This window comes from Rutidosis leptorrhynchoides, chromosome 8 (genome assembly GCF_046630445.1).
Source record: "Rutidosis leptorrhynchoides isolate AG116_Rl617_1_P2 chromosome 8, CSIRO_AGI_Rlap_v1, whole genome shotgun sequence".
Classification (NCBI taxonomy): Eukaryota; Viridiplantae; Streptophyta; class Magnoliopsida; order Asterales; family Asteraceae; genus Rutidosis; species Rutidosis leptorrhynchoides.
In genome coordinates, this window is record NC_092340.1 from 262,547,993 (window position 1) to 262,573,236 (window position 25,244).

At 33.3% G+C, this 25,244-nt stretch overlaps 3 protein-coding genes across 3 annotated transcripts; all 3 read left to right on the forward strand.

The window, feature by feature from the left end:
- Nucleotides 1-3,863: 3,863 nt before the first annotated feature.
- LOC139863041 (uncharacterized) lies at nt 3,864-6,502 on the forward strand. Its single transcript, XM_071851689.1, has 3 exons — nt 3,864-3,982; nt 4,535-5,510; nt 6,282-6,502. The coding sequence occupies exon 2, from the start codon at nt 4,654-4,656 to the stop codon at nt 5,491-5,493; it is 840 nt and encodes a 279-aa protein (XP_071707790.1). The 5' UTR covers nt 3,864-3,982; nt 4,535-4,653; the 3' UTR covers nt 5,494-5,510; nt 6,282-6,502.
- Nucleotides 6,503-9,365: 2,863 nt separating this feature from the next.
- On the forward strand, nt 9,366-9,710 carry LOC139864175 (uncharacterized). Its single transcript, XM_071852761.1, has one exon. The coding sequence runs from the start codon at nt 9,366-9,368 to the stop codon at nt 9,708-9,710; it is 345 nt and encodes a 114-aa protein (XP_071708862.1).
- An 8,550-nt stretch (nt 9,711-18,260) lies between these two features.
- LOC139864176 (uncharacterized) lies at nt 18,261-19,208 on the forward strand. The gene is made up of 2 exons (XM_071852762.1): nt 18,261-18,618; nt 18,958-19,208. Exons 1-2 carry the CDS (start codon nt 18,261-18,263, stop codon nt 19,206-19,208), a joined length of 609 nt encoding a protein of 202 aa, XP_071708863.1.
- Nucleotides 19,209-25,244: the final 6,036 nt, after the last annotated feature.

Sequence of the window (25,244 nt, forward strand, 5' to 3'; positions counted from 1 at the left end):
AATTATTTTGTTTAAAGGTTAAAATAATGAAAATCGTTATATCATAAAATGTTTTAGAAAAGTAGAATCATATATATTTATAATAGGTTTCAAGTCTTTAAATTACAGTCTGTTGGTGAAGCATGGGATAAAGTCCAAAGGTTAAATAAACGTATGAAATCATCTTAATGAGTTACTTAACTTTTCGATATCTATTTCCTAAGTTATCTATATTCCCAAATTTCACTTTCACCCTAAATAATATGAAAGTTAACTAGTTAATACCTATATAGGAAATTGAACAGTAAACTCCGCTAACCCTTGTCTAGTTCTCGTTAATTGACACATTTGTTCTTACTAATAAATCACTTTACCAATTATTCCGAATACCGTTAAAAAGAAATGTTTTCCAAATCAAAGTGGATCTCCTTACAGAGACTCGTAATCGTAATTCAATGTATCTAATAATTCAATCATTTGATATCATCTTTTAATTTCATTGATAACTATTAGAATATATTTTGAAACAAATACGTTTATATAAAGTATTATACGTCTAATACTTTGTTAATGTTTTCAAGTTATAATATATACACATACACATATATAATCATGTTCGTTCATATAATGGTTCGTGAATCATAGAAACTTGGTCGAGATTTAAATGAATGTATGAACACAGTTTAAAAATCTTTGAGATTCAACTTACAACTTTGCTTATCGTGTCGGGAATATATAAAGATTAAAGTTTAAATTTGGTCGAAAATTTTCGGGTTGTCACAAATTAGGGTTTTGACAAACAAATGATATATATATACATGTATATAAAGACACTTAATATTTATAACAAAACAAAATTTAATATTTTTAAATACAAAATGAACATATGAAACATATATATGTTATTAACATAAAAATGATATAACTAATATATATATATATATATATATATATATATATATATATATATATATATATATATATATATATATATATATATATATATATATATATATATATATATATGTGTGTGTGTGTGTGTGTGTGTGTGTGTGTGTTCAATTACAACTATGGATGTTAATAAATATACAAATGATATAGGTTCGTGAATCCGAGGACAACCCTGCATTGTTCAATGTCGTCATATGTATTTTTACTACAAAATACAGTATAGTGAGTTCATTTGCTCCCTTTTTACTTATTACATTTTTGGGCTGAGAATACATGCAAATGCTTTATTAACTATTTTATAATAATTATATGCGTGAGTTTCATTTGATTCCCTTTTACTCTTTATATTTTTGGGCTGAGAATACATGCGCTGTTTTTATAACTGTTTTACGAAATAGACACAAGTACGTGAAACTACATTCTATGGTTGAATTATCGAAATCGAATATGCCCCTTTTTATTAAGTTTGGTAATCTAAGAATTAGGGAATAGACACCCTAATTGACGCGAATCCTAAAGATAGATCTATCGGGCCCAACAAGCCCCATCCAAAGTACCAGATGCTTTAGTACTTCGAAATTTATATCATGTCCGAAGGAGGATCCCGGAATGATGGGGATATTCTTATATGCATATTGTGAATGTCGATTACCAGGTGTTCAATCCATATGAATGATATTTTTGTCTCTATGCATGGGACGTATGTTTATGAGAAATGAAAATATGAAATCTTGTGGTCGATTAAAATGATGAAAATGATTATTTATGTTAAACTAATGAACTCACCAACCTTTTGGTTGACACTTGAAAGCATGTTTATTCTCAGGTACGAAAGAAATCTTCCGCTGTGCATTTGCTCATTTTATAGATATTACTTGGAGTCATTCATGGCATATTTCAAAAGACGTTGCATTCGAGTCGTCGAGTTCATCAAAATTATTATCAAGTCAATTATAGATGGATATATTATAAAATGGTATGCATGCTGTTAACTGTCGATGTAAATGAAAGTTTGTCTTTTAAAAACGAATGCAATGTTTGTAAAATGTATCATATAGAGGTCAAGTACCTCGCGATGAAATCAACTATTGTGAATCGTTTGTAATCAATATGGAATTCGTCCGGATGGATTAAGACGGGTCGCTTCACCAATGAGTATACTAATTAAAATGCAACTTATACTTTTGAGTGTTATGGTCATTTGCTTCCTAAAATCATCGTCCTAATATATATATATATATATATATATATATATATATATATATATATATATATATATATATATATATATATATATATATATATATATATATATATATATATATAAAATATTATTTTAAATCTAAACGTTTTATGACTAAGTTATTATTATATTTTTATCACATTATATATATATATATATATATATATATATATATATATATATATATATATATATATATATATATATATATATATATATATATATATATATATATATATAGTGGTAGGATCAAGAGGGAAGTAACCATTCGGGGGGAAGCAGGGGGAAGCAAAAACTTCTTTTTTTTTTTTCATTTTTTGAAAAAACTTTGTTCACGAACATTATAGATGAGATGAAAATATGAACATTTAGTAGAGACACTTTGTGATAAATGTTTTTATTTTGGCGGAAAAACGCTCGAAGAAGTAATATATAACAATTATCATGTTTTTCGAGCGTATTTTGAGGTTTTAGCTATTGGGGTTTAGATATTAGGGTTTAGATATTAGGGTTTATAGGGTTTAGATATTAGGGTTTAGAAATTTAGGGTTTAGGGTTTAGATTTAGGATTTAGATTGAGTTTTTAACAAGAACGGTTTAGAGTAAACACCAAACCCTAAACCCTAAACCCTAAACTCTAAATCGGGCTAAATTTTACTTCACAAAACATGGAAAAAAAACCTTCATATTCTTCACGAACAATATTATCTTGAATGTTATTTTTGTCGATCGTTTTTCCGCCTAAATAATAACATTCATCACGAAGTGTCTCTTCTAAATGTTCATATTTTCGTGTGATCTTGATGCCGGAAAAAAAAAATTTCAAAAAAAACGAAATTTTTTTTTTTGCTTCCCCCCGCTTCCCCCCGATTGGTTACTTCCCCATTGATCCTGCCCCTATATATATATATATATATATATATATATATATTCATGTCTAGTTACAAATATTTGTTCGTGAATCGTCGGTCAAAATCATATAAATTTTAAATTTAAATTTGATCGAAAATTTTCGGGTCGTCACACAAGTGTGAAAAATACCATTTCTACCTTAATAAAAATCAAACAATTCACGTTTTTCAAGGAATGAGAGGATGGAAAACGGTGTTATTACGTTGCCTTTAAAGGAATCACTGAGTAGCTGGTCCGAGAGGATGGTCAGCCACCACTAAGACACAGCTCAGACTCCTACGGTAGGCAGCAATGGGGAATGATTTGGCATAGTCGAAACGGGAGATGATCGCAACGGGTGGTTAAAGTCCCCCTCGGGTGATCCCAATTGCTATTCAAAAAAAAAAAAAAAAATAGACGAGAGCCCGATAAAGCAATGACGCATGGAGGTAGACTGCCCACGGGTCATAAACTTCTTTTCCCAAAGAAGAAGCAATGACGGTATCTGAGAAATAAAGATCGGCTAACTCCATGCCAGCAGCCTCGGTAATATTTAGAATTTTTTGGTTATTTTAGGAGTAACTTTTCATGGAGATTATGAGGAAATATTTTAAATTATTTACATTTATACGGAGTATTTGACAAATCTACACTTGAACAAAACTTTTTATTTTTGACGATCGTAGATAACTTTATTCGTTTTCGCTAAATCTCGCTCTTAAACATCATTTCATTTTAATCTTTTTAAACAAAATACACCGGTAACTCATTTAATGTGTTTTACCGTAATTAGTAGACTAGTCCGTTTGTTGCCCAAATCGATTTCCGTAACCCCCAATCCTGCTTTCCGTATACACAGCCTTGAAACATCGACCTAAATCTTACCAATCCAACGAAATTAGGGTTCTTGAATTAGAGGTAATACTCCCTTTTCCACTATATACTTTCATTTTTATCTATGAATAAATTAAATTAAATATATATATGCAAACAATAGATTAACTATTTCCGGTTATGTCACTTCGTTCTCTTATGTACATCTTCTGGATTAATTAAATTATATTTTAATATTCATTACATTGTGTTTGCAAGTTATCTGCTTCTTTTTTTTTTTTTTTTTTTTTTTTTTTTTTTGTAGCTGCCATGGATGAATTTTGTTTATAAATTTTGAAAATTTTGCTGATAAAAGGAGGACAGTTTGACTTTGAATCAAAATTTGACTTTGATCTTTAAGCTTTAATTAAAGTAATTTTTCCTGGTAATTAACCTTCTGTGATATGCATATAATTAGAACGATTTATAATTATAAATTTGGTTCCCAAATGGAAACTAGTATGTGAATCAAGTGTTTGTAGAAAGTTTTAAAAAATTATGTATGTATGTATGTATTGATGAATGTTGGATCTTATGTGTGAAGTTGATGTTGTAATCCAACCTATTAGTTTTTGTTTAATCTTGTATTACTTGCAGCTGGACATTGTTTGAAAATGGGTTCGCGTATAGATTAGAAAACATCTTGAAATGCGAACTTAATGGATTAATTGGAACATTCGATCTTAATATCATAGTGGTGGTAGGAGGACCATTAAATGGATTCGAAGATAAGAGTAACAACACACTCGTTATATCGCAACTTCATACTCGTGCAATTGTCGATATTATTGTTGGCGTCAACTACATATGCTATTAGGAAAGATATCAGCTTTTTAGAGCCACAAATATGCAGAACAACCGTTCAAGGAAGATATTTAATTACTGATCATACTGGTTACGTGTGTGATGCGTTATCGTTAGATCCTAAATCACACTGTTGTCGTTACAAAAGAGATCAATACAGTTGTCAAGGGTGCAATCTTGTTTCAAAATGCTGTAACTCGTATGAATATTGTGTTTCATGCTGCCTAAATCCTGAAAAAATGCACGTTGATCAAGCATTAAAAGTTAAGATAGCTAAACCCGTAACTGCGGGTACTTATTCTAGTCTTTTCGATTATTGTGTTGGAAGATGTCGGCATAATTCTGAGAGTGTGGTTCATGAAAACGCTTATGTCAGCGAATTTCATCATTGTTTTGGGCCGCCAAGTAATGTTTCGAGTAGGATTAGTGATCAACAAATGGAAGTGAGATTGATTGGGATTAATGTTATTGTTGGTAAACAAGGGGAGTCGTGTGATTCTGCGTGCAAGTTAAATGGACAATCGTGTGTTCCGAGTAAATTTGCACTTATTAATCAATGTGACGTTATGCAAAAGTATATGAAATGTAAAGGGTCGTGTTTGGCTAGCATTGGAGCTGATCAACCTGCCGAAGTAGTTGAAGATGCCCCGAGAAATTTGAACCCGGGCGCATGCTTATATACGCGAAGACCGTCTATGTTTTCCTGTGATGGATCTCATCAGCATACAAGGAGGCTTTGTCCCTGCGCTTAGAAAATTTCCCATTTATGGTAATATTTAAAAAAAAAATATATTTTTGTAATATATATTGTTATTAATAGTTAGGTTTTCACTAGTACAAGAGGTGGAACAGTTGGGGGTTATCGGTTAATGGGTTTAAACATGTCAGGTCGGGTTGTGACCTAAACTGTTTTTTATTGTTCAAGTTTTTTTATGTATATGTGTGTGATAGTCTTACATTTATTGACTTTGGAGTTATATGTATTACAAAATATTTTGGGTGAGTTTCCACACATTTGACCGTTTGCTTTCCAACTAATTATATTTGACTTGTTTGACCAGTTGAAGATGAATAATCTTAAGCGATCCATTTGCCATTAAATCTCAAGGTTGGAAAAGTCGTGAGACGGAGATGAGTCGGTCAGTACTTTGAAACGACTAGTTGATCGAGTTGGGGTCGAGTCGGATGTTGACTAACGTTGACTTTTAGTAATATACTTCGTATATAGTTACATTACACATAAATATTTCAAACCTAAATATGTCAAACATATGTATGAGGCAAGAAATCTTAGTATAAAAGTATTAAAAAACTTTGACCAACCATGACTTTGACCGACTCAAACCGACTTTGACATGACTTTTTAGCGTCGACCGACTAATTAGGGGTTTTTGGCTGAAACGGGAAGGGTTTGTCACCACACCGACTAATCGGTTGAGACAGTTGCCTTTTACAAGACTGTTAAATGTGTTGAAATTGTTCTTTGGTTATGATTTTGATCTTATCTCCCTTCTGATTTGTTTTTTGCATTGGAATTCAGGTTCACCTACATGACGATTGATCCAATTTGAGGTTGCTAAACTAAGTTGTGAGGCCGTTTGCGTATACTCTACACACCAGATGAATATGTTTACGTCTTACGTCAGGCATGTACATTTAGCAAATCAGGTTGGTTGTTTCTATATGGGAACTTGATTAAACAGGAAGTTACCGTTTGTGGTCATTGGAAATTTTGCTCATTGATATATGGGAATTCATTTACTTGCAAATCACAATATACCATTTTTTTTTTTTTTTTTTTTTTTTCCCATTCAATATGCCTATTAGGTGACTATTAAGTTTGCGTTTGTGCGCATTGATTCTGAGTATTGGATGTCCTTTTTGCTCCCTCCATCTGGTTTCAGTTTTGGACTCAAAATAGATAAAGGTTAATGAATCGAATATTCCCTTTGACCCATATAATCTGGGACAAAGCTCAATCTTTTGGCATTAGGTTTTACACTGTTTTTTTTTTTTTTTTCTTCCTATTTTTATCTCATTTGGTATCGAAGTCATATTTGGTTGTTATCTAATTGTGTATGTCTCGGGTATTAGGCTTATAGAGTTATTATAGCAGAGAGAAGAACTTAATGTTTCAAGTCAACATAAAATAATGAGCTTGATGTATTTGAATACATAACCTCAAATAATTAACTTGTTAGATGCCAATTATTCAAATTTAGGGGTAGAGGTGCATTGAAAAATCCGGAATCGGTTATTTTGAAAACCGGATTTTTAAAATTCCGGACCGGGATCCGATCCGGATTCAATCAGATCCAACTAGCCGTTTTTAACCGGATAAAAACCGTATTTTATTCGGATCCGATCGCGACCGCGATATGCCCCCTCACGACCGCGAGATTTTGAGCTGTTCGATTTCTTCAAAAAATAAATAAATAATAATAAGTCGTTTGGTGCCTTTATTTTGGAGTTTTTTGGATGTGTTTAGACCATTTTACCCCCACAAGTAGTGTAGCATAAATAGATGGTGTCTGTACCATTTCATTCTCTGAATCTCTAAATACTCTATGTTTCTCTAACTACACTATAATTAATAAAAAAAATCCTTGTTGAATTTGAAAAAACGGGAAAACGTCTTGGTACTTCCTGCAATCATAAGCATCTCCAATTCAAGTGTAAAGATAAGTCATCATGTGACTGCTCTCATTCAAAAAAGAAGTTACAATAAAAAATATACAGGCTCTTACAAGCGGAGAGAATGGTCTCTGAACAAAAACCCTCACAAGAAGAAGTGGAAATTCTTTAGAAAAAAACACCAAAGAGGAAGAACTTCTGATAGATGCTATGTATGTAACAAGAAAGTTCATTTTGCAAGTAATTGCCCGGATAATAGAAAGACACAAGCAATGATCAAGGCGCTTAATAAAAATCAGGCCGTTGATCTTTCAGATGTCGAGTCTATCTATTCTCTAGATGACGAGCCGAATGATTATTCATTATTCTCAATTGCTTACAGTGATAGTGATGAGTCATAATCAGATTCCGATTCAGAATCAGATTCTGATACCTCTGACGAAAAATTGTGCTCAGTCAGCTCATATCCTGTTACACCTCCATGCCCAGAAATGCTCAGATTCGGTCCAATACAATAGCTATCTCCAATTCAATTCACAAAACAAAAAGATATGAATTTTTTTGAAGCAAGTTTAATCCCTCACATACAAAGGCCAAAACCTATCAAAAAGGATGCACTAATACCTTTAGCCAAGTCCATCTTCTGACATCCACATACGCTAAACCCATTCAAGTTATTGGCTTTTTTGACACTGGCGCTTCAGTCTCCATTTTAAATCCGAAAATCCTCCCAAAAAATTACTGGAAACCACATTTCCAACAGCTTTTGGCAGCCAGTGGTGACACTTTTACAGTTGATAAGATCAGTATTCCGATTCATATCAGGCTTTTTCCTAAGCTTGTTATCAGACAGAGGTTTCTTGGCACAAGTGCACCTGGTAAAGATCTCGTAACCGGGTTTGATATTCTCCATAATATATCTAGCCTAAGATATTCACCATCAGGTATTAGGTATAAAAGTTTCATGAATCCTGACACGTCAATTCCACGATTGTTTATGACCACAAATCCATCACCCACCATTGAGTCCCTCAAGAATGATTTAATTCACTCATGTTGCGCCTCATCCCACACAGAATTTCTTTCCAAAATCCAAACCTTTTATGGTTAAATCAATCATTCTTTGTTTCATTGCCATTTAAACAAAATGAAGATATTAACCCTACAAAAGCCAGTCACCCACGAATGAACCCGGATCATTATAAGCTCGCCATAGAAGAGTGCAACCAACTTGTTGACCAGAAAATTATTGAATCAACCACATCCCCATGGGCTTGTGAAGCATTCTATGTCAACAAGAGAAGTGAACAAGTTCGTGGTAAGTTAAGGCTTGTCATTAACTACCAACCTTTGAATAATTTTTTAGCTGATGATAAGTTTCCGCTTTCACAAAAGAGGTCCTTATTCCAATCACTAGCCAATGCAAAGGTCCTTTCAAAATTCGATCTCAAGTCAGATTTTTGGCAGTTAGGGATAACACCTCATCATTATTGGTGGAAAGTAGTGCCATTTGGGTTAGAAAATGCCCCATCAGCATTCCAAAAAGCAATGATTTGGATAGTTGAGCCAATTCTCTCAAATACTATGGTATATATCGACGAAATCTTGATGTTTTCACCAGACGAAGATTCACATATCGACTTACTCTCAAAGTTCTGTTCATTGGTAAAAAAACATGGTATCATGTTATCTGAAAAGAAGATGGCAATAGGATTAACATCGGTTGATTTTCTTGGTATGAAAATATTCGAAGGAAAATACCAAACCCAACCTCACATTACTCAAAAATTACACCGATTTCTAAATAAATTGCCGACAACAAAAGTAATTCTACAGTTCCTCGGGTTAGTCAATTATATGGCTGATTTGTATTTGCCTAAATTGTCTAATCACACAGTTTTGTTGTTCCCCATGCTCAAAAAGAATCCTCCACCTTGGACTACACAACAAACAACAATTGTAAAAGAAATTAAAAAAGTTAGATGATGTGATGCCACCTTTGAAGATTCATGACCACTCAGATAAGAAAATAATTCAGACATATGCAAGTGATGACTATTGGGCAGCGGTCCTACTTGTACAGGGCAAAGATAATGTTAGATCAATATGTGGCTATAAAAGCGGCACGTTCAAAAAGTCAGAACAACATTATCATTCCACATTTAAAGAAATACTTGCAGTCAAAAGAGGAATAGAAAGATTCCAATTCCATCTAATCGGGCACGAATTTGAAATAAAGATGGATATGTCTTCTTTTCCAAGAATGCTACAGTTCAAACGAAAGATACTTCCACAAGCACAGTTACTAAGGTGGGCCAATTGGTTCTCCCAATGAAAATTTACTGCTAAACATATCAAAGGTACGGATAATATCCTTGCAGATTTTTTTATCAAGACCTAAGGACTAGTTAAAGAGCAGCAAAGATCCAGCTCTCAATCGATCCTACAACCCAACCGTAATATCGATGGTTTACACAATCAATAATGACTTAGCCACATCCCCCTCCAACACACCCCAAACAATCACTCAACTACCAGAAGAAATATCAGAGGTGATTATTAAGCCTTAAAGAAAGGTCCACACTTAATTACAAAACATTTTGTACCATTCTAATCCGAAACCATGGAATTGACGTTAGAAACATCCAGTTCCATCCTAACTACTCCCTTTTAAATGTTTTTCATATTTATAACTTGTTCCGGCTCTCTAAATAAGCTTTGTGTTTCTTTTGGTATCTCTTTGAGTCACACACTTTTGCAATACACTTCATTCTCATTCGACTCCGATCATATATATTGCAATGTCAATTTGATAGCACCCCTCCGCATTTCAGAAACTTCTTTTCCCTCTTACAGTGGTTTCTACCGTCGCACCAATGGTTTAAGTTACTATCACCACCACCGCCACATCCACTATTATCTTTATATAAAACTTATGTGGTGATACTATTTCGACGTCCAGCAATTTACTTCACTCCATCAATGGTTGGGCAACAACAATCATTTGTCCACCACTCTCCGACAACAATTGTTCATGGCTACTATGGTATGAACCCTTTAAGTTTAGCCTTTAAACAAAACTACACAGAGGTTTGGCAAGGTTACGTAATTCGTTAGCAATTGCAAATAATATAAATCCAAGTTCTATCCTGAAAAAAATAATGGATGGTTCATGTACATGGTCAAACTCGCACCCTGAATCATCGAAATGGAAGGAAGCTTTGGACTATTATTTCAGTAACCATCTAAGTATTCACAATGACTCCTATGAAGAAATGGTTGGAGGTAAACCGTAATAAATAAATAAACCCATGGTGAATCAAGAAGATATTTTGAAGACATGATGCAAGCACTTATGTCATTCTTCATGATTGATTTTTTTTATACGTACTTGAATTATTATGAATATATGGTGTGTATTTATTTTATCTTTATTTATTTATATGGTTTGTAATCAATTTTGCACATTTCTTTCACCTATAAAAGGAGGTGTCATTTTTATTGTAAGATATCTCATGTTTGAGAATAAAAACAATTCTTAAGCATTTCTCTTCTTGTTCTTACTTTCATATTCTTGTTCTACTCTTATACATGAATATAATCTTAAAAGTAATCGTTATAACAATAATTCGTCTACGATAATCAGTTCTTATTGGTCTTATATAGATCAGCCTACACTCCCCCTACCCTTGGTATCAGAACCATATTCTTACTATAGTTTTGGAACAGTATGCTGTGTGATTGCGGTCTTCGAAAAAAGACTGATCTACTCACATCAGAAAAACCAAACGTTAGTTTAATATTGCAACAACCTCACTTTTTCCGTCACTATTATTTAACTGCATGTTAATTAAATTAACGGTGATTACTTGTTTTATGTGTTTAGCTATTAAATGCATACTTGATCCTTTGTGGATTACTTGAATTAATATGATGTGATATTAATTGCGTAACTTATTTCAAATGATGAAATACATAGAAAACGGAACTGTATTAATAACTGCAAAAGGTGTTTTTGGGGACTGCGAATAACTCGGTTTTTAAATAAATAATTATTTTTAATAATTATTAACTTTGAAAAAATATATTTAATTTATTATATATTTTAATAAATTAAACTTAGTGGATGTGTTTAAACGTTCGGTTAATGTTTCGAGAATTCGGTACGGTTAAATGGCACTAGAAACGGACCACACGAACATTTAATTAAGCAAAACGAGCCCAGGAACACCCTAAATGGGCCATTCGACCGAACACACCCAACCCCACCCCTTTTTGGACTTGTTTTGGCCCTTGTGCTTATTTGTGTGCATTAGGCCTTAAAGAAACTTACTAGATAAAACCTACTGCATCTAATTTTAGTCCCATAAACCTAATTAGAAGAAAAAAGGCGCAGTTTCTTCCTCCTGGTTCCCTCTCACGATCGACACACATACATACACAAAACATCATCAATTTTTGCTTATTTGCTCATTTTTGCTTCACGAAAATTGTTGCTTACATCTTGCTAGAGGTATAAAACTCGAAACCCTAATCTTTAATCTCAGTTTTTATTCAATTATTCATGGTGAATATTGTTATAGCTCAAGTCCATGAAAAATTACTCGTTATTGATTGCTAGATTGTATTGTTTGTGCACTTTTTGTAAAATTCGTTTTTAAATCTGACCTAAACCATATGTATGTTATAAAATCAGTAAGTAATATGTATCTATCTGAAAAGCTATCGAATAATTAATAAGTTTTTTTTAAAATAATCATCGAATTTCGTTAAGAATTGCTCTTGTTATACTTATTTGAAGTTTTGACTTGTTTATGCTTTGAATCCGAATTTTCTGAGCAAAATACTTTATGATTGGGAATGTTAATTGTTTACCAACTGAAAGATAATTAAAAACCACTCAAGTTAGACTTAAAGGATTATAAGCTTTTGATTTTTGGAAATTTCATTATTAGTACTTCACTTTTCATGTAGATTATGCATGCTAATTGTCCCTAGATGTCCAGATATATGCATCCGAAAATGACTACCTGAATAGGACCAAATCTGTCTCGTGTCCACAAAGTTTGGCCTAACATGAACTAGAAGTTGTTTTGAGACTTGGCCTTCTGATATGTTAATATTTGAATGTCAAGAAGCAAATTACATTTGTATGTCAACATGTGAAACCTTGTACTCTGTGTGCTACATGTGTCGTAAAACGATGTGTCTGGATTCTGTCCAAACCATAACACTTGACTTTCGTGCTAAAACTGTACAAATTGACTAAACCAAAAGCTTAGATATTTTTATTACTTAAACTTTAGGATGTTAGTGATCATCTCCCACTGGCCATATTTCAATTGCATTTTTCTAGAATAAATGATACAAAACTGTTGCGCGTGCAGAAACTGAGTTAGTGAAAATCGTATGTAAATTGAGTTATAGAAATCATTTGAGAGCAAGGTTGGACTTTTTTGAAAGTTTATAATATGTTATTTTGATCTGGAGTGAACTACATTGTCATGATTTATGAATTGTGATTTATGCTTGTTGATTTGCATGACTTGCATGAACGCGTATTGACATGATAACTAGTATACACGTAAATGACAAACGGTGATCTAAAACTTGTTAGTTGACCTAGGGTTGACTCATTGACCAAGATTGCATTACCTAATGATGTGTTTGACTTTGATTGACCACTTTGACCAAGTTTGACTTTTCTTGACTTGCATGAAATGTGTTGACTATGTGTTGACTTTTACAACCTTATCGAGTCGGACTGAGCTATAGGACGATTCAAACCATGGACCAACCTCTATTTTGAATAGACTTATGTGACCACATAATGTTATGTCTAGGTTACATTACACGATCTTAACTATCCGACATTTCGTTGCTTTTGCAATACTATCAGTGCACACAAGGTGAGTCTACAGTCCCACTTTTACTTACTTATTCTGGGATGCGAATACACGCTGTTAACAAATGTTTTTACTTTTGACACGAGTACTATTATACATATGAGTTATTGTTCAGAAAGCCCTTATCTTGAATACTTTAATTACCTTTTGGTAAGTGCGAACTAGATGGACGGATCTGTTAGATTAGACAAGCCTCACCCTACTTAACTTGGGTGCATGTTCTTCGTACAATTTTACACTCGAACAAGTGTATGTTTTAAATGGGGTATAGGACGTGGTGTTAAGTTAGTATTCAAGTGCTCATAAGATGTATGTACTTTTTACAACACTTGGGTTGTACGTTATGAAATCTCGTTGTCTAAAACAAATAATTACTTTTCTGAATACTGTGTTTCAGATACTGTTTTATGTTACTTAAACATGTAGATTTACCAACATTATTATTGACCTGTTTTTGCGTGTTTGTTCTTAGGTCCTTAGAGGTATAGCTTCCGCTGGTTTGCTTGGTGTATGGTCTTGCTGTGGAGTCAACATGTTTTTGTCAAGACATTATTCGTATTTATTTCACATTTAAACTTTTTATATTTACTAAATACCGTTGACTTGTGGTTATGACCACAATGGTATTTCTTTATGGTTGTTGACTTGTGTTTAAAGTCAACTGTTTTTAATAAAATTAAATGCAAATGCTTTTGAAGCGTCTCATTTAGAGGGCGTGATTGTTAATGTGGGACCTATGATTAACACGACGTCTGATGGAATTTGGCGGGGTGTTATAAAAATGAGTTCTTTTAATTTTCTATCAGTGTCGAGGATGTTATAAGATAAGAGTGGTCGTAATTGTTCCTCCAGAATAGTATAGAAAATTCAGTTTTCATCATATTATCACTTCCACCATGCAGCAACCACCATTACTCCACCAATCATCTTCCAACAGTTTTCGACGATCCAACGCCAGTAAAATATATACGGAGTAGTTTATATGAAATATCATATTACTCTATGAACTCTAATTAATAATCATATAATGGATAATTCACAAGCTTCCGTTACCGGTTCCGCTTCAGTTCGAACCTCTTCACAACGATACACCATCAACAATGTTGAAAGCATTACAAATACGAGTCGAAAAGGTGACGTTTGCTCAAAATTTGAATTGCGCCTAATGAAATATGGTAATGAAAGAGCTCATTGTATACAATGTTCGAAGTGCCTAGGTGTTTCTGGTAATTGTACGTTAAGAAAACATCTTGAAAAAAGTTGTAAAGGAAACGGAGACCCGACATAACAAACACTTAGTCAAGATTTGTCAAGGTTCGTCATTTAAGATGGGCTTCCTTTTAACCACTTCGACAATCCAAGGCTTACGGAGCTAATTTGAACTCGACTACAACCGCGATATAACAATGTATGTCGTACTACTCTAAGACGTGACGTTTTAACAATGGGAGAAGAGCAATTTCACAACCTTGGCGTTTTAACTTGGTGGAAATCAAAAGAAAACACCCATCCAATATTATCCGTTATGGCTCGCGACTTATTTTTAGTTCAAGGTTCAATCGTAGCTTCCTAATCGGTATTTTCTTTTAGTGGTCTAGTTATATCACATAGAAGGTCAAGACTTACCCCCAAGTCGTGCTGGTATATGTATGTTTGAAGGATTATTTGGATGGGGTAGATAGGATACAAAATCAAACGTCATTAGAAGGTGCGTTATATAATGATGTTGAAGAAGTTATAGAGATGGAAGAAAATGAAGCCGGATTATCACCTACATCAACCAAAGACAATACCGAGGCCGAATTAGATGAAGGCAAGGCCGTCCTGTCAATTTTATCCGCCCTATTCGTTAAGTAAATATTAGGCCTTTCGGTCTTTCAGATTAGAAGGTTATAACATCTACGATTGTGTGTGTATGTGTTTCTATATAGTAGCGGATCTAAAAATTATTCGTTATGGGCATTTTGTTGTTATTGTAAGATTGACAAATTATTAAAGTGATTCAAAACAAGATTATGTCAATTAAATGAGAAAATGGCGTACATGTTTTTGATGTTTTCTTTACCAAAATTTACGCTTTTTAAAAACCATTTTAATAAGAATAATAATAATAAATAATAATTATACAATATACTACGGAGTAATATAAAATAAAAGGACAAGACACAGCATACTAAGATTATATTAAATGAAATGTTTCTTTTGATCACTTTACTTCCCACATCAGTCTGCCCATAAATAATACTTTAGTATAAAATGTTGGAGCAAACACATGTAGTCATATTTATTCAGAATTAAAATATCAATTTAGTTGTGGACATCCAGATACTCGACTTGGGCTTTTGTATACATAGCAGTTGTTGGGCTTTTGTATATATAGTGGGTATTGGGTCAATCAGGTTACTGGTATTAGAGGGATTAATAAAATATTATGGGCCCTCATTATCAATGGACCATGTGCAGCTGCACAGCTTGCACAGGCCCAAATCCGGCCCTGGATGAAGGTAACTATGAATCAATTGTGTCGTCCGAATATGAAACAAATTATCAACAAATTTTTTTTGCTCAAGTTAATGATCCCGAAGTTGAAGAATACGAATGATGGAAAAATGCTTCTGTTGAGTCCCCTACAGAATTAAGGATTTAATTATGACAAAGAATGATTATAAAACTAGTTGTAATGTGCAGGCCAACATAAGTTTATTTATTTGTAAACAGCATTGCATGAAGTGTTTAAGTGTTTAATGTACTGCCTTCACTATCAACACACGATAGTTCAAGATTCAAGGTTACTTCATGACCAGCATAGGATGTATACAGAACCATCAGGAGGATCAAGTGAAGGAGCAGTAACTGAAGAACCCATCAAAGGCTGGAGCAGCATACAACACTTAGGCAAATCATGATCCATTACAAGCATGATGGTTTCCTGTGTTGTCTACTTCAATTGACACTATTCAACTGACATCGAAGACGAAGTTGAATAAAGAAGGACATGTGTCGGCGGCTGACAAGTGACCTTACATGACAACAATGGAATGCAGAAGCTTAACCCATGCGCAGTTCTTGGTTAATGCTTTGTCAACGCCTAAGGAACCCAACATTATATTTGTTTAATCAATTCGAATGTCCAAAGGGGTGTTCCTGCAATTAGCTACTGAGAAGGAAAGAGGAGTCACATGCTTCATGCCACAATATTCGGCTGAGTACAAACATCCTTTATATTAGTGGACAATAGATCAATTACACGGTTATTAGGGCTCCTATAAATAGTTGAAGCCACAATTGTATAAATTAGTGGTGTGGGTTTTAAATCGATAGAGTCCAGACCTTGTATAAGCTTCTTTAGTTTGAAAGCTATCTAGGTGTAATCTGTATTAGCTGGTTATCTATTCTGTCAAAGGATACCAGTGATTCTTTGAGATTTTATCAATAAAAGAATATCATTAAAAATTACATATGACTTTGATTTAATTGTTTGTTAATTATATGCTTAAACTGATTAACAAAAAGAATTGTATTCACCCCCATCTATAAGCTTCATGTTGTTAAATCGGGATCAACAACTGGTATCAGAGCTTCAGTTTTGATAATTTAATATCTTGGATCAGAATTCTCAAATAGTTGCTTATAGTAATATAACTTATCTCGAAAATGGTTCTTCCAATATACCACCCAAGTTTGATGAAGATGGTTATGAAACTAAATTAGATTGTTGTTTAGTTTCTAAAAGTTTTATTAATACTTGGGGGGACGTTTTTATCATCGACCTGGATCGCAATACCTTTTATTACTGACAAAAACATAGATTTTGGACCCAAACCTTTTAATATCTTCGATGTTTGGCTGGAAAATAAAGAGGTGGAGAAAGTTATTGAGTAAGCCTAGAACTTAAATGTTTCAGGATCAAGAGGAGATTATCGATATAGGAATATATTAAAAAACGTTTGAGTAGCTTTAAGAGCATGGAGTAAAAAATCAATATGGGACGATTGACCTAGACATTGCTGCTACGAAAAAACGGTCCTGGACCTCTAGACAAAAGCTGATAGTGATCAGCTATCTGATGATGATCTTGAAAGATGGATAAAGGTTAGATGTCAGTGGCTTAAAAGGGAAAAAGAAAAAAAAGATTTATGCTAAAACAGAAAGCCCGTTTGAAGTAGGTCACGAAAGTCGATGAAAATTCAAAATTTTTTCACTCCTCCATTAGGCTCAAGCTTAACAATTCCAAAATTCGTGGATTATATGTCAATGGAATCTAGCAGGAAAACCCATGTATTATCATAGATGATGTTTATAACTTTTTCCAGAATCACTTCAAGAATAATCAAGCCACTGATGTGGCTGTGGAAGGATTACACAACCTTGAATTTGGCTCCATCTCAGCTTCGGATGCATCAAATTTAGAAACGAGATTTCAACAAAGCGAAATATGGGAAGAAATAAAGGCTTGCGGGAACTCGAAACCCCCAGGGCCCGAAGTCTTCAATATGAAGTTTTTCAAAAACATTTGGTGGTTGATTAAAGACGATCTTATAAGGGCGATTGATTGGTTCTGGTATACAAATTCTATCTCGAAAGGTTGCAATGCTTCATTTGTAACACTCATCCCCAAAAAAAGTATCCCATCGGACTTGGGGATTTTTTAATTCGATTATGAGTTGTATGGGTTTTGGTTCTTGCTGGAGTTTATGGATAAGAGAATGTTCAAAATCACCATCTGTCTCATTACTCGTTAACGGTTCACCAACAATGGAGTTTGCCACGGAGAAGGGAGTATGACAAGGAAATCCCTTATCCCCGTACCTCTTCATAATCGCTGCTAAGGGATTAAATTTCCTAGCAAAAAAGGCCGTCGAACATCGAACGTTCAAAGGACTTAAAGTTGGGAAAGACAACATGGTGATCTCCCACTTGCAATACGCAGATGATACGATGTTTTTTGGAGAATGGAATAAATTAAATGCGAAAACATAATGAAACTCTTAAACTATTACGAGATGATTTTTGGTTTAAAAGTTAACTTCACGAAGAGCTGTTTACACGGTGTTGGTGTTCCTACCAATTCGGGAAATGAGATGGCGAAAATAACTGGGTGTAGTGTTGGATCACTTCCTTTCACATACCCCGGTATTCCAATAGGATGTGAAATGAACAAGTCAAAGGAATGGGAACTGGTGGTAGAAAAATTCAAATATAAATTGTCGGATTTGAAGGCTAAGACAACATTATATGGGGGTCGTATCACTCTTATAAAGTCAGTTCTTAGTAGTCTACTGTTGTACGCTTTCTCCTTATTCCGCACTCCATCATGTGTCATTAACATGCTCGAAGGTTTGAGACGTAATTTTTTTGGGGGCGGGTCGAGGACAATAAAAAAAATGCCTTAGTTTTAATGGGAAACAATTCTTGGGTCTTTCGAGTCTGGTGGGTTAAATATCGGGTCCCTAAAAGCTAAAAATTTGGCTTTACTAGGGAAATGGTGGAGATATCGAAATGAAAAAGAGGCATTTTGGGTAAACTTCATCAAAAATATTTATGGGCGGGACAGGGGGTTAGGGCTTACTGGTTCAAATCGTATCGGTTCTAATGGGTCGACTTAGAATGGTATCATAAACATAAATAAGGACCAACTGAAAATGGATATAAACTTTGCTAACTCATTTGTTAAAGTGGTTAAGCAATGGAAGGACTTATGGATTAGAAACCAACAATTATGTGAACGATTTGGAAGAGTTTTCAGGTTAGATGCGGATGCAAATGCAATTGTTGCTGCTCGATTAACAAAACTCAATGATTCGTGGGCTTTTTCATGGGACTGGTGCAGGGAACCTAGGTACCGCTCATTAACCGAATTACTCACCTTAAAAGAACTACTCACAGGCTTCAAATATAATGACAAGGAAAAGGACACGTGGGCTTGATCATTTAAAAATAACAGAATATTCCCAACTCCTCGTTGTCTGAACTCATAAACAGGAAGTTTTTACAATCTTATAGTACTGACATCGAAATATTGTGCAATAAATAATTCCTGAAAAATATAGGAGTGCTCATTTGGAGGGCGATAAAGAATAGGTTACCGGTTCGAATTGAGTTTGAAAAAGAGGGATAGCCCTTGACTCAGTTAGATGCCCAGTATGTGACAATGATATCAAGAAAATCGAACATACACTCAAGGATTGTGACTTCGCAAGAGAAATATGGGATAAAGTGTTTCGTTGGCTCGGTATTAACTACAACCACACTTGGACTCTAAACGACATACTCAAGGGTAGCATGCTCACAAACGTAGGGTCAAAACCAAGCATCCGTCAAGCCTGCATTAGGGTTAGTGCAAACACAATTTGGCGTAATCGCAACCACAAACTGTTCTGAAAATCGAACTCTGCGGTACCGATGGCATTCCACGAGATCCAGCTAAAATGTTTTGATTGGATATCGATTCGTGCAAAAAATCTGTAGCTCGATTGTCTTCAATAGATTTCAAATCCTAGATACTTCGACGACCAAGGATAACCAACATCTCCATTTAGTGTAGCTCGAAAACAATGTAAAAGTGCTCATCGATTGTTCGTTTGATAATGTTCTGTTTTTGTATGTTCATTGCCCAACTCTCCTTAAGTATGGGTAGTTTATAAATTCATGATTGATAAAACTTTGTGCATCGACCCGACTTTTCGGCTTATATTCTTATACGTGTTTATATATATATATATATATATATATATATATATATATATATATATATATATATATATATATATATATATATATATATATATATATATATATATATTGCTGTCACTAGTGATTTTCTGATGTTACGACTTATTTAGATATTATACACTATATTTTAGTAAAGCTTTATGTTGAGTCCCCAAAATAATTAAGGATTTAATTATGACAAACATCAATTATGTACACTAAAATGTTATGTGCAACTGATAGTGCTCCAAATGAACATATATTTAGGCACAATATCCTTCCAATATGTAAAGCTTTTAGTTGCAATTGTTCTATTTTTATGTAATATTCGTTTAAATAACTAAGTGCGAAGACAAAAGAAGAAAACGACGAATTGAAGACGCAAATGACCAAAAAGCTCAAATGAACAAGATATAATTCAAGTGGTTCGAATTATTGATGAGAAACGTCTAAAAAATTACAACAGTACAAGTCGCGGAACGCAAAGTACAAGATATCTCCGCGTACGAAAGGACGTTCGAAAATCCGGAACCGACACATAAACCGAGCATCAACGCGCGAGTCAACGGTCCTAAAATTACGAGTAAACTATGCACAAGAATATAATATAATATATATATAATTAATATAAATTATATATATTATATATTATATATATATTTAATAAATATGTCGACAAGCTAGAAAACAAAAAATATGTGAGCTGGATCTGACGGCCATGCGATCGCATGAGAAATAGGCATAAAACCCATGCGAGTGCATGAGCCCATGCGAGTGCATGAGATTTGCACTAAAACCCCATGCACTAGCATGAGTTACTGTAGCAGGCCAAGTATTATAAAAAAGCAGTTTGCTCGACGTTTTAATGACAGAAGAATTCAATCTCTCTCACTCTCAAATATATATTTATATTTTAATTATAATTTTAATATTAAAGTTTAATAATAATAAGGTTATAGTGGCGAATGTTGTAAGTGTGTAAGTCGAAATTCTGTCCGTGTAACGCTACGCTATTAATACTCATTGTAAGTTATGTTCAACCTTTTTAAATTAATTTCTCGTAACTAAGTTATTATTATGCTTATTTGAGCCAAAGTAATCATGATGTTAGACTAAATATTAAGACAGGGTTATTAGATTTTGTACCATAATTAAGGTTTGGACAAAAGACCGACACTTGTGGACATTGGACTATTGACTATTAATAGATAGGGGGTATTGTCTAATCGAGTGACAACTCATTAGAATCTGTCGAACCTATCTTCAAATTAGTTAATCTAATAATTATTAAAATGATTATGTATGTTCTATTTAGTGACGTTTATACGACATCTTTTACGATCATTTATTTAATTATTCAGGTTGGGTAATTGATTATTCATTCTGAGCAAGTGGGTAAATTAATATTCATATCTCATTAAAACAGGGGTGGATTACATACAAGGATAATTGGTATAATTGTTAACAAAGTAATAAAACCTTGGATTACACGCAGTCGATAACCTGGTGTAATCATTAAACAAAGTATTAAAACCTTGTTACAGTTCGAATCCCTAATTAGTTGGAATATTTGACTTCGGGAATAAGGTTAATTTGACGAGCATTTTATAATTATGAACGATGGACTATTATGGACAAAAACCAAATAGGTATCAAATAATCCAGGACAAAGGACAATTAATCCGGGTAACAATTAATCAAAACGTCAAACATCATGATTACGGAAGTTTAAATAAGCATAATACTTTTATTTCATATTTCATATTTCATCGTACCTTTATTTACTGTCATTTTAATTACTGCAATTTACTTTATCGCAATTTAAATTCTGTCATTTATATTATCGTCATTTATCTTTACGCTTAAAATATAAAATCGACAAACCGGTCATTAAACAGTAAAAACCCCATTTTATAATAATATTACTATATATAATTATATATATTTTATACAAATATAGTTGTTAAAAATATAGTACGTATCACTAGCTCCATGTGAAACGAACCGGACTTACTAAAAACTACACTACTCTACGATTAGGTACACTGCCTATAAGTGTTGTAGCAAGGTTTAGGTATATCCCATTCAATAAATAAATAAATAACTTGTGTAAAATTGTATCGTATTTAATAGTATTTCGCAATAAAAATATAACTATTTCGTACTCCTCTGCTTTAACATCAAGTTTTTGGCGCCGCTGCCGGGGACTCGGCGAAACGCTATATTTTTACACTATATTTTAGTAAAACTATATTTTTGTAAAAATATATTATTTCTTATTTCATAAAAATATTTTGTATTTATAATAAGTGTTAAAAATAATAAAAAGAGAAAAAAAATATATAAAAATATAAATATTTTTAACATTTCGTTTAAAATATATAAAATTAAAAAGTATTTTTATTTTATTTTTAGTTTTTTTAAATATAAGTTTGTTTTTATTATTTTGTAAAAATTAAAATCTGAAATATATATATATATATATATTATATATATATATATATATATATATATATATATATATATATATATATATATATATATATATATATATATATATATATAAAATTAAAATGAACTGGGCCGAACACTGTAGCATCCCAACTTATGGCATGGATCCACAGTCCATGCGATCGCATGGCCTCATAACAGAAGACTCATGTGATCGCATGAGCCTGTCTGACAGGTCTGATCCCATAGCTGGTACGGTTTAGGGTTTAAATTATTTATTATTTTTATTATTAACCTAATTAGGGTTAATTATTTTATTAATTAGTTTTAGTTTTATTTAATTTGTATTTTTAAGTTATAATTAGTTTTATTAAATATATAAACTTAACTTTTATAAAATAATAATATAAAAATAATATTTTTATAAAAATAAGTAATATTATCATTTTTATTTCTTTTTATAAATTGTATATTTTAATCGTTTAATTCGTAATTTGTATATTTTTCATTCGTAATTAGTTTTAAGATTAGTATTTTGCCGTAGTTAATTTTTATTTCTAGATTTTAAGACTTTGCCGTAAAATCCCTTAAGTACTTTTTCTTTAGATTAAGATTTAGGCGCTTTAGAATTTTACGACGCCGTTTATATATTTTAGTGCCTTTTAAGTTATTGTCGTTTTGGATATAGATTTCCTTTTAAGGTTTAATACCTTTAAGCGCAACTTTTTAGATTTAGTTTTTAGAATTTTAAGTTTCGACGTTTTTCTTTCTTATTTTTATTTTTCGACCTTTTATTTTTCGACGTTTTTCGACGCACTCTTTTTCTTTCTTATTTCTCGACGCTCTAGTTTTTAGGACATAGATTTTTTTTTCTTCAAAACTTCGATGAAAAAGTATTTTAAGTGATTAAATTGATAGACATCCAAATTTTCTGGTTCGTAGTAATAGTTGGATTTGTTAGTGGCGAGTTGTGGGCTTCCGATTTAAAGGGTCCTGGCTACCTTCTGCATCTATTGGCTATTCGAAACGTAGGCAAAATCAGAAAAGTCTATTAATTTGATAACTTATATAATTTTTATCTTTTATAACTAATAGGATATTCAGTGAATGCACCGAGCAAAACGTTCACCACCTTTCATACGTTCACCACCTGTAACTGGATCAAGACATCTAGCCAACATTGTCGCCGTTGATTTTTCTTTAGAATCGTCATCTAGTCGACCAAGTACTCCAATTCAAATTTCCGATAATCTATTTTTTGAACCCGACTTCACAATTGAGAATCTGGAGGATATTCAGGGACAATTCATTGATCCTGAACCACTAATCATTCCTCCTGAACCACAAACCGTTAAATCAGAATCCCCTAGTGATTCGTATTCAACAATTTCAATTATGGAAGTAACAGAACCTCTAAGTATGGAAGATCGAATGAGAGCCACACGCACTGGCCAAGGTCACGCCATTATTAAGCCAGACATTAATGCGCCAGATTATGAAATCAAAGGACAAATCCTACACATGGTAACTAATCAATACCAATATAGTGGTACACCGAAGGAAGATCCAAACGAACATCTTCGAACCTTTAATAGGATCTGTACTCTATTCAAAATCAGAGAAGTTGAGGATGAACAGATCTATCTCATGTTGTTTCCCTGGACTTTAAAGAGAGAAGCCAAAGATTGGTTAGAATCGTTACCTGAAGGGGCGATTGATACATGGGATGTTTTAGTTGAAAAATTTCTTAAACAATTCTTTCCGGCATCTAAAGCCGTGAGACTTCAAGGAGAAATAGTTACGTTCACGCAAAAGCCAAATGAAACTCTATATGAGGCGTGGACAAGATTTAGAAAGTTGTTGAGAGGATGTCCTCAGCACGGTTTAGGCACTTATCAAATAGTACAAATATTCTACCAAGGATGCGACGTTGCTACACGAAAAGACATCGACATAACAGCTGGTGGTTCCATTATGAAGAAAACCGCAACTGAGGCTTACAAAATCATTGATAACACAGCCTCCCACTCAAATGAGTGGCACCAAGAAAAAGATATCTTTCGTTCATCTAAAGCGGCTAGAGCAGATTCTAGCCATGACTTTGATTCCGTTTCCGCAAAAATAGATGCTTTCGAGAGACGAATGGAAAAGATGACTAAAGATATTCACGCAATACGAATTAGTTGTGAGCAATGCGGTGGACCACACTTAACAAAAGATTGTCACATTGAGCAAACGATGGAACAACGTGAGAATGTTTCCTACATGAACCAAAGGCCGCGAAATAATTATCAAAATAATTATCAACCGCCAAGGCCAAACTTCAATTGAAATCAAAACATTCTTTACAATCCAAATGGACCCAATAATAACTCGTACAACCAACAAGGTCCGAATAACCAACTAACTCAAAACAACACTTTCAATCAACAAAGACCTAGCTTGTATAAACCACCACAACAAATCGAAGAGAAAAAGCCAAATCTGGAAGAAATGATGGCAAAGCTAATGAAATCTCAAACACAATTTACTACATCTCAAACCCAAACAAATGACAGATTTGATCAGTCATTAAGAACTCAACAAGCTTCCATTTTGAATCTAGAAAAACACGTAGGTACTCTTGCTAGCATGATGAGTGAGAGGGAACAAGGAAAGCTACCGAGTAATACTGAAGTAAATCCTCGGAATGAGAATGTTAATATGGTGTCAACAAATTCTGAAAAATCAGCTCCAGAAGATGGGAAGGTTTTAGATGTGAGTAACAATGAAGAATTTACACCACCACCACCACCACCACC

Coding starts and splice junctions, on each gene's coding strand:
- LOC139864175 (XM_071852761.1), top strand. CDS start 9,366: ATGCCACCTTTGAAGATTCATGACCACTCAGATAAGAAAATAATTCAG.
- LOC139863041 (XM_071851689.1), top strand. CDS start 4,654: ATGGATTCGAAGATAAGAGTAACAACACACTCGTTATATCGCAACTTC.
- LOC139864176 (XM_071852762.1), top strand. CDS start 18,261: ATGAAACTCTTAAACTATTACGAGATGATTTTTGGTTTAAAAGTTAAC. Junction 18,619..18,957: donor TGTCATTAACATGCTCGAAG/GTTTGAGACGTA, acceptor CATTTGTTAAAG/TGGTTAAGCAATGGAAGGAC.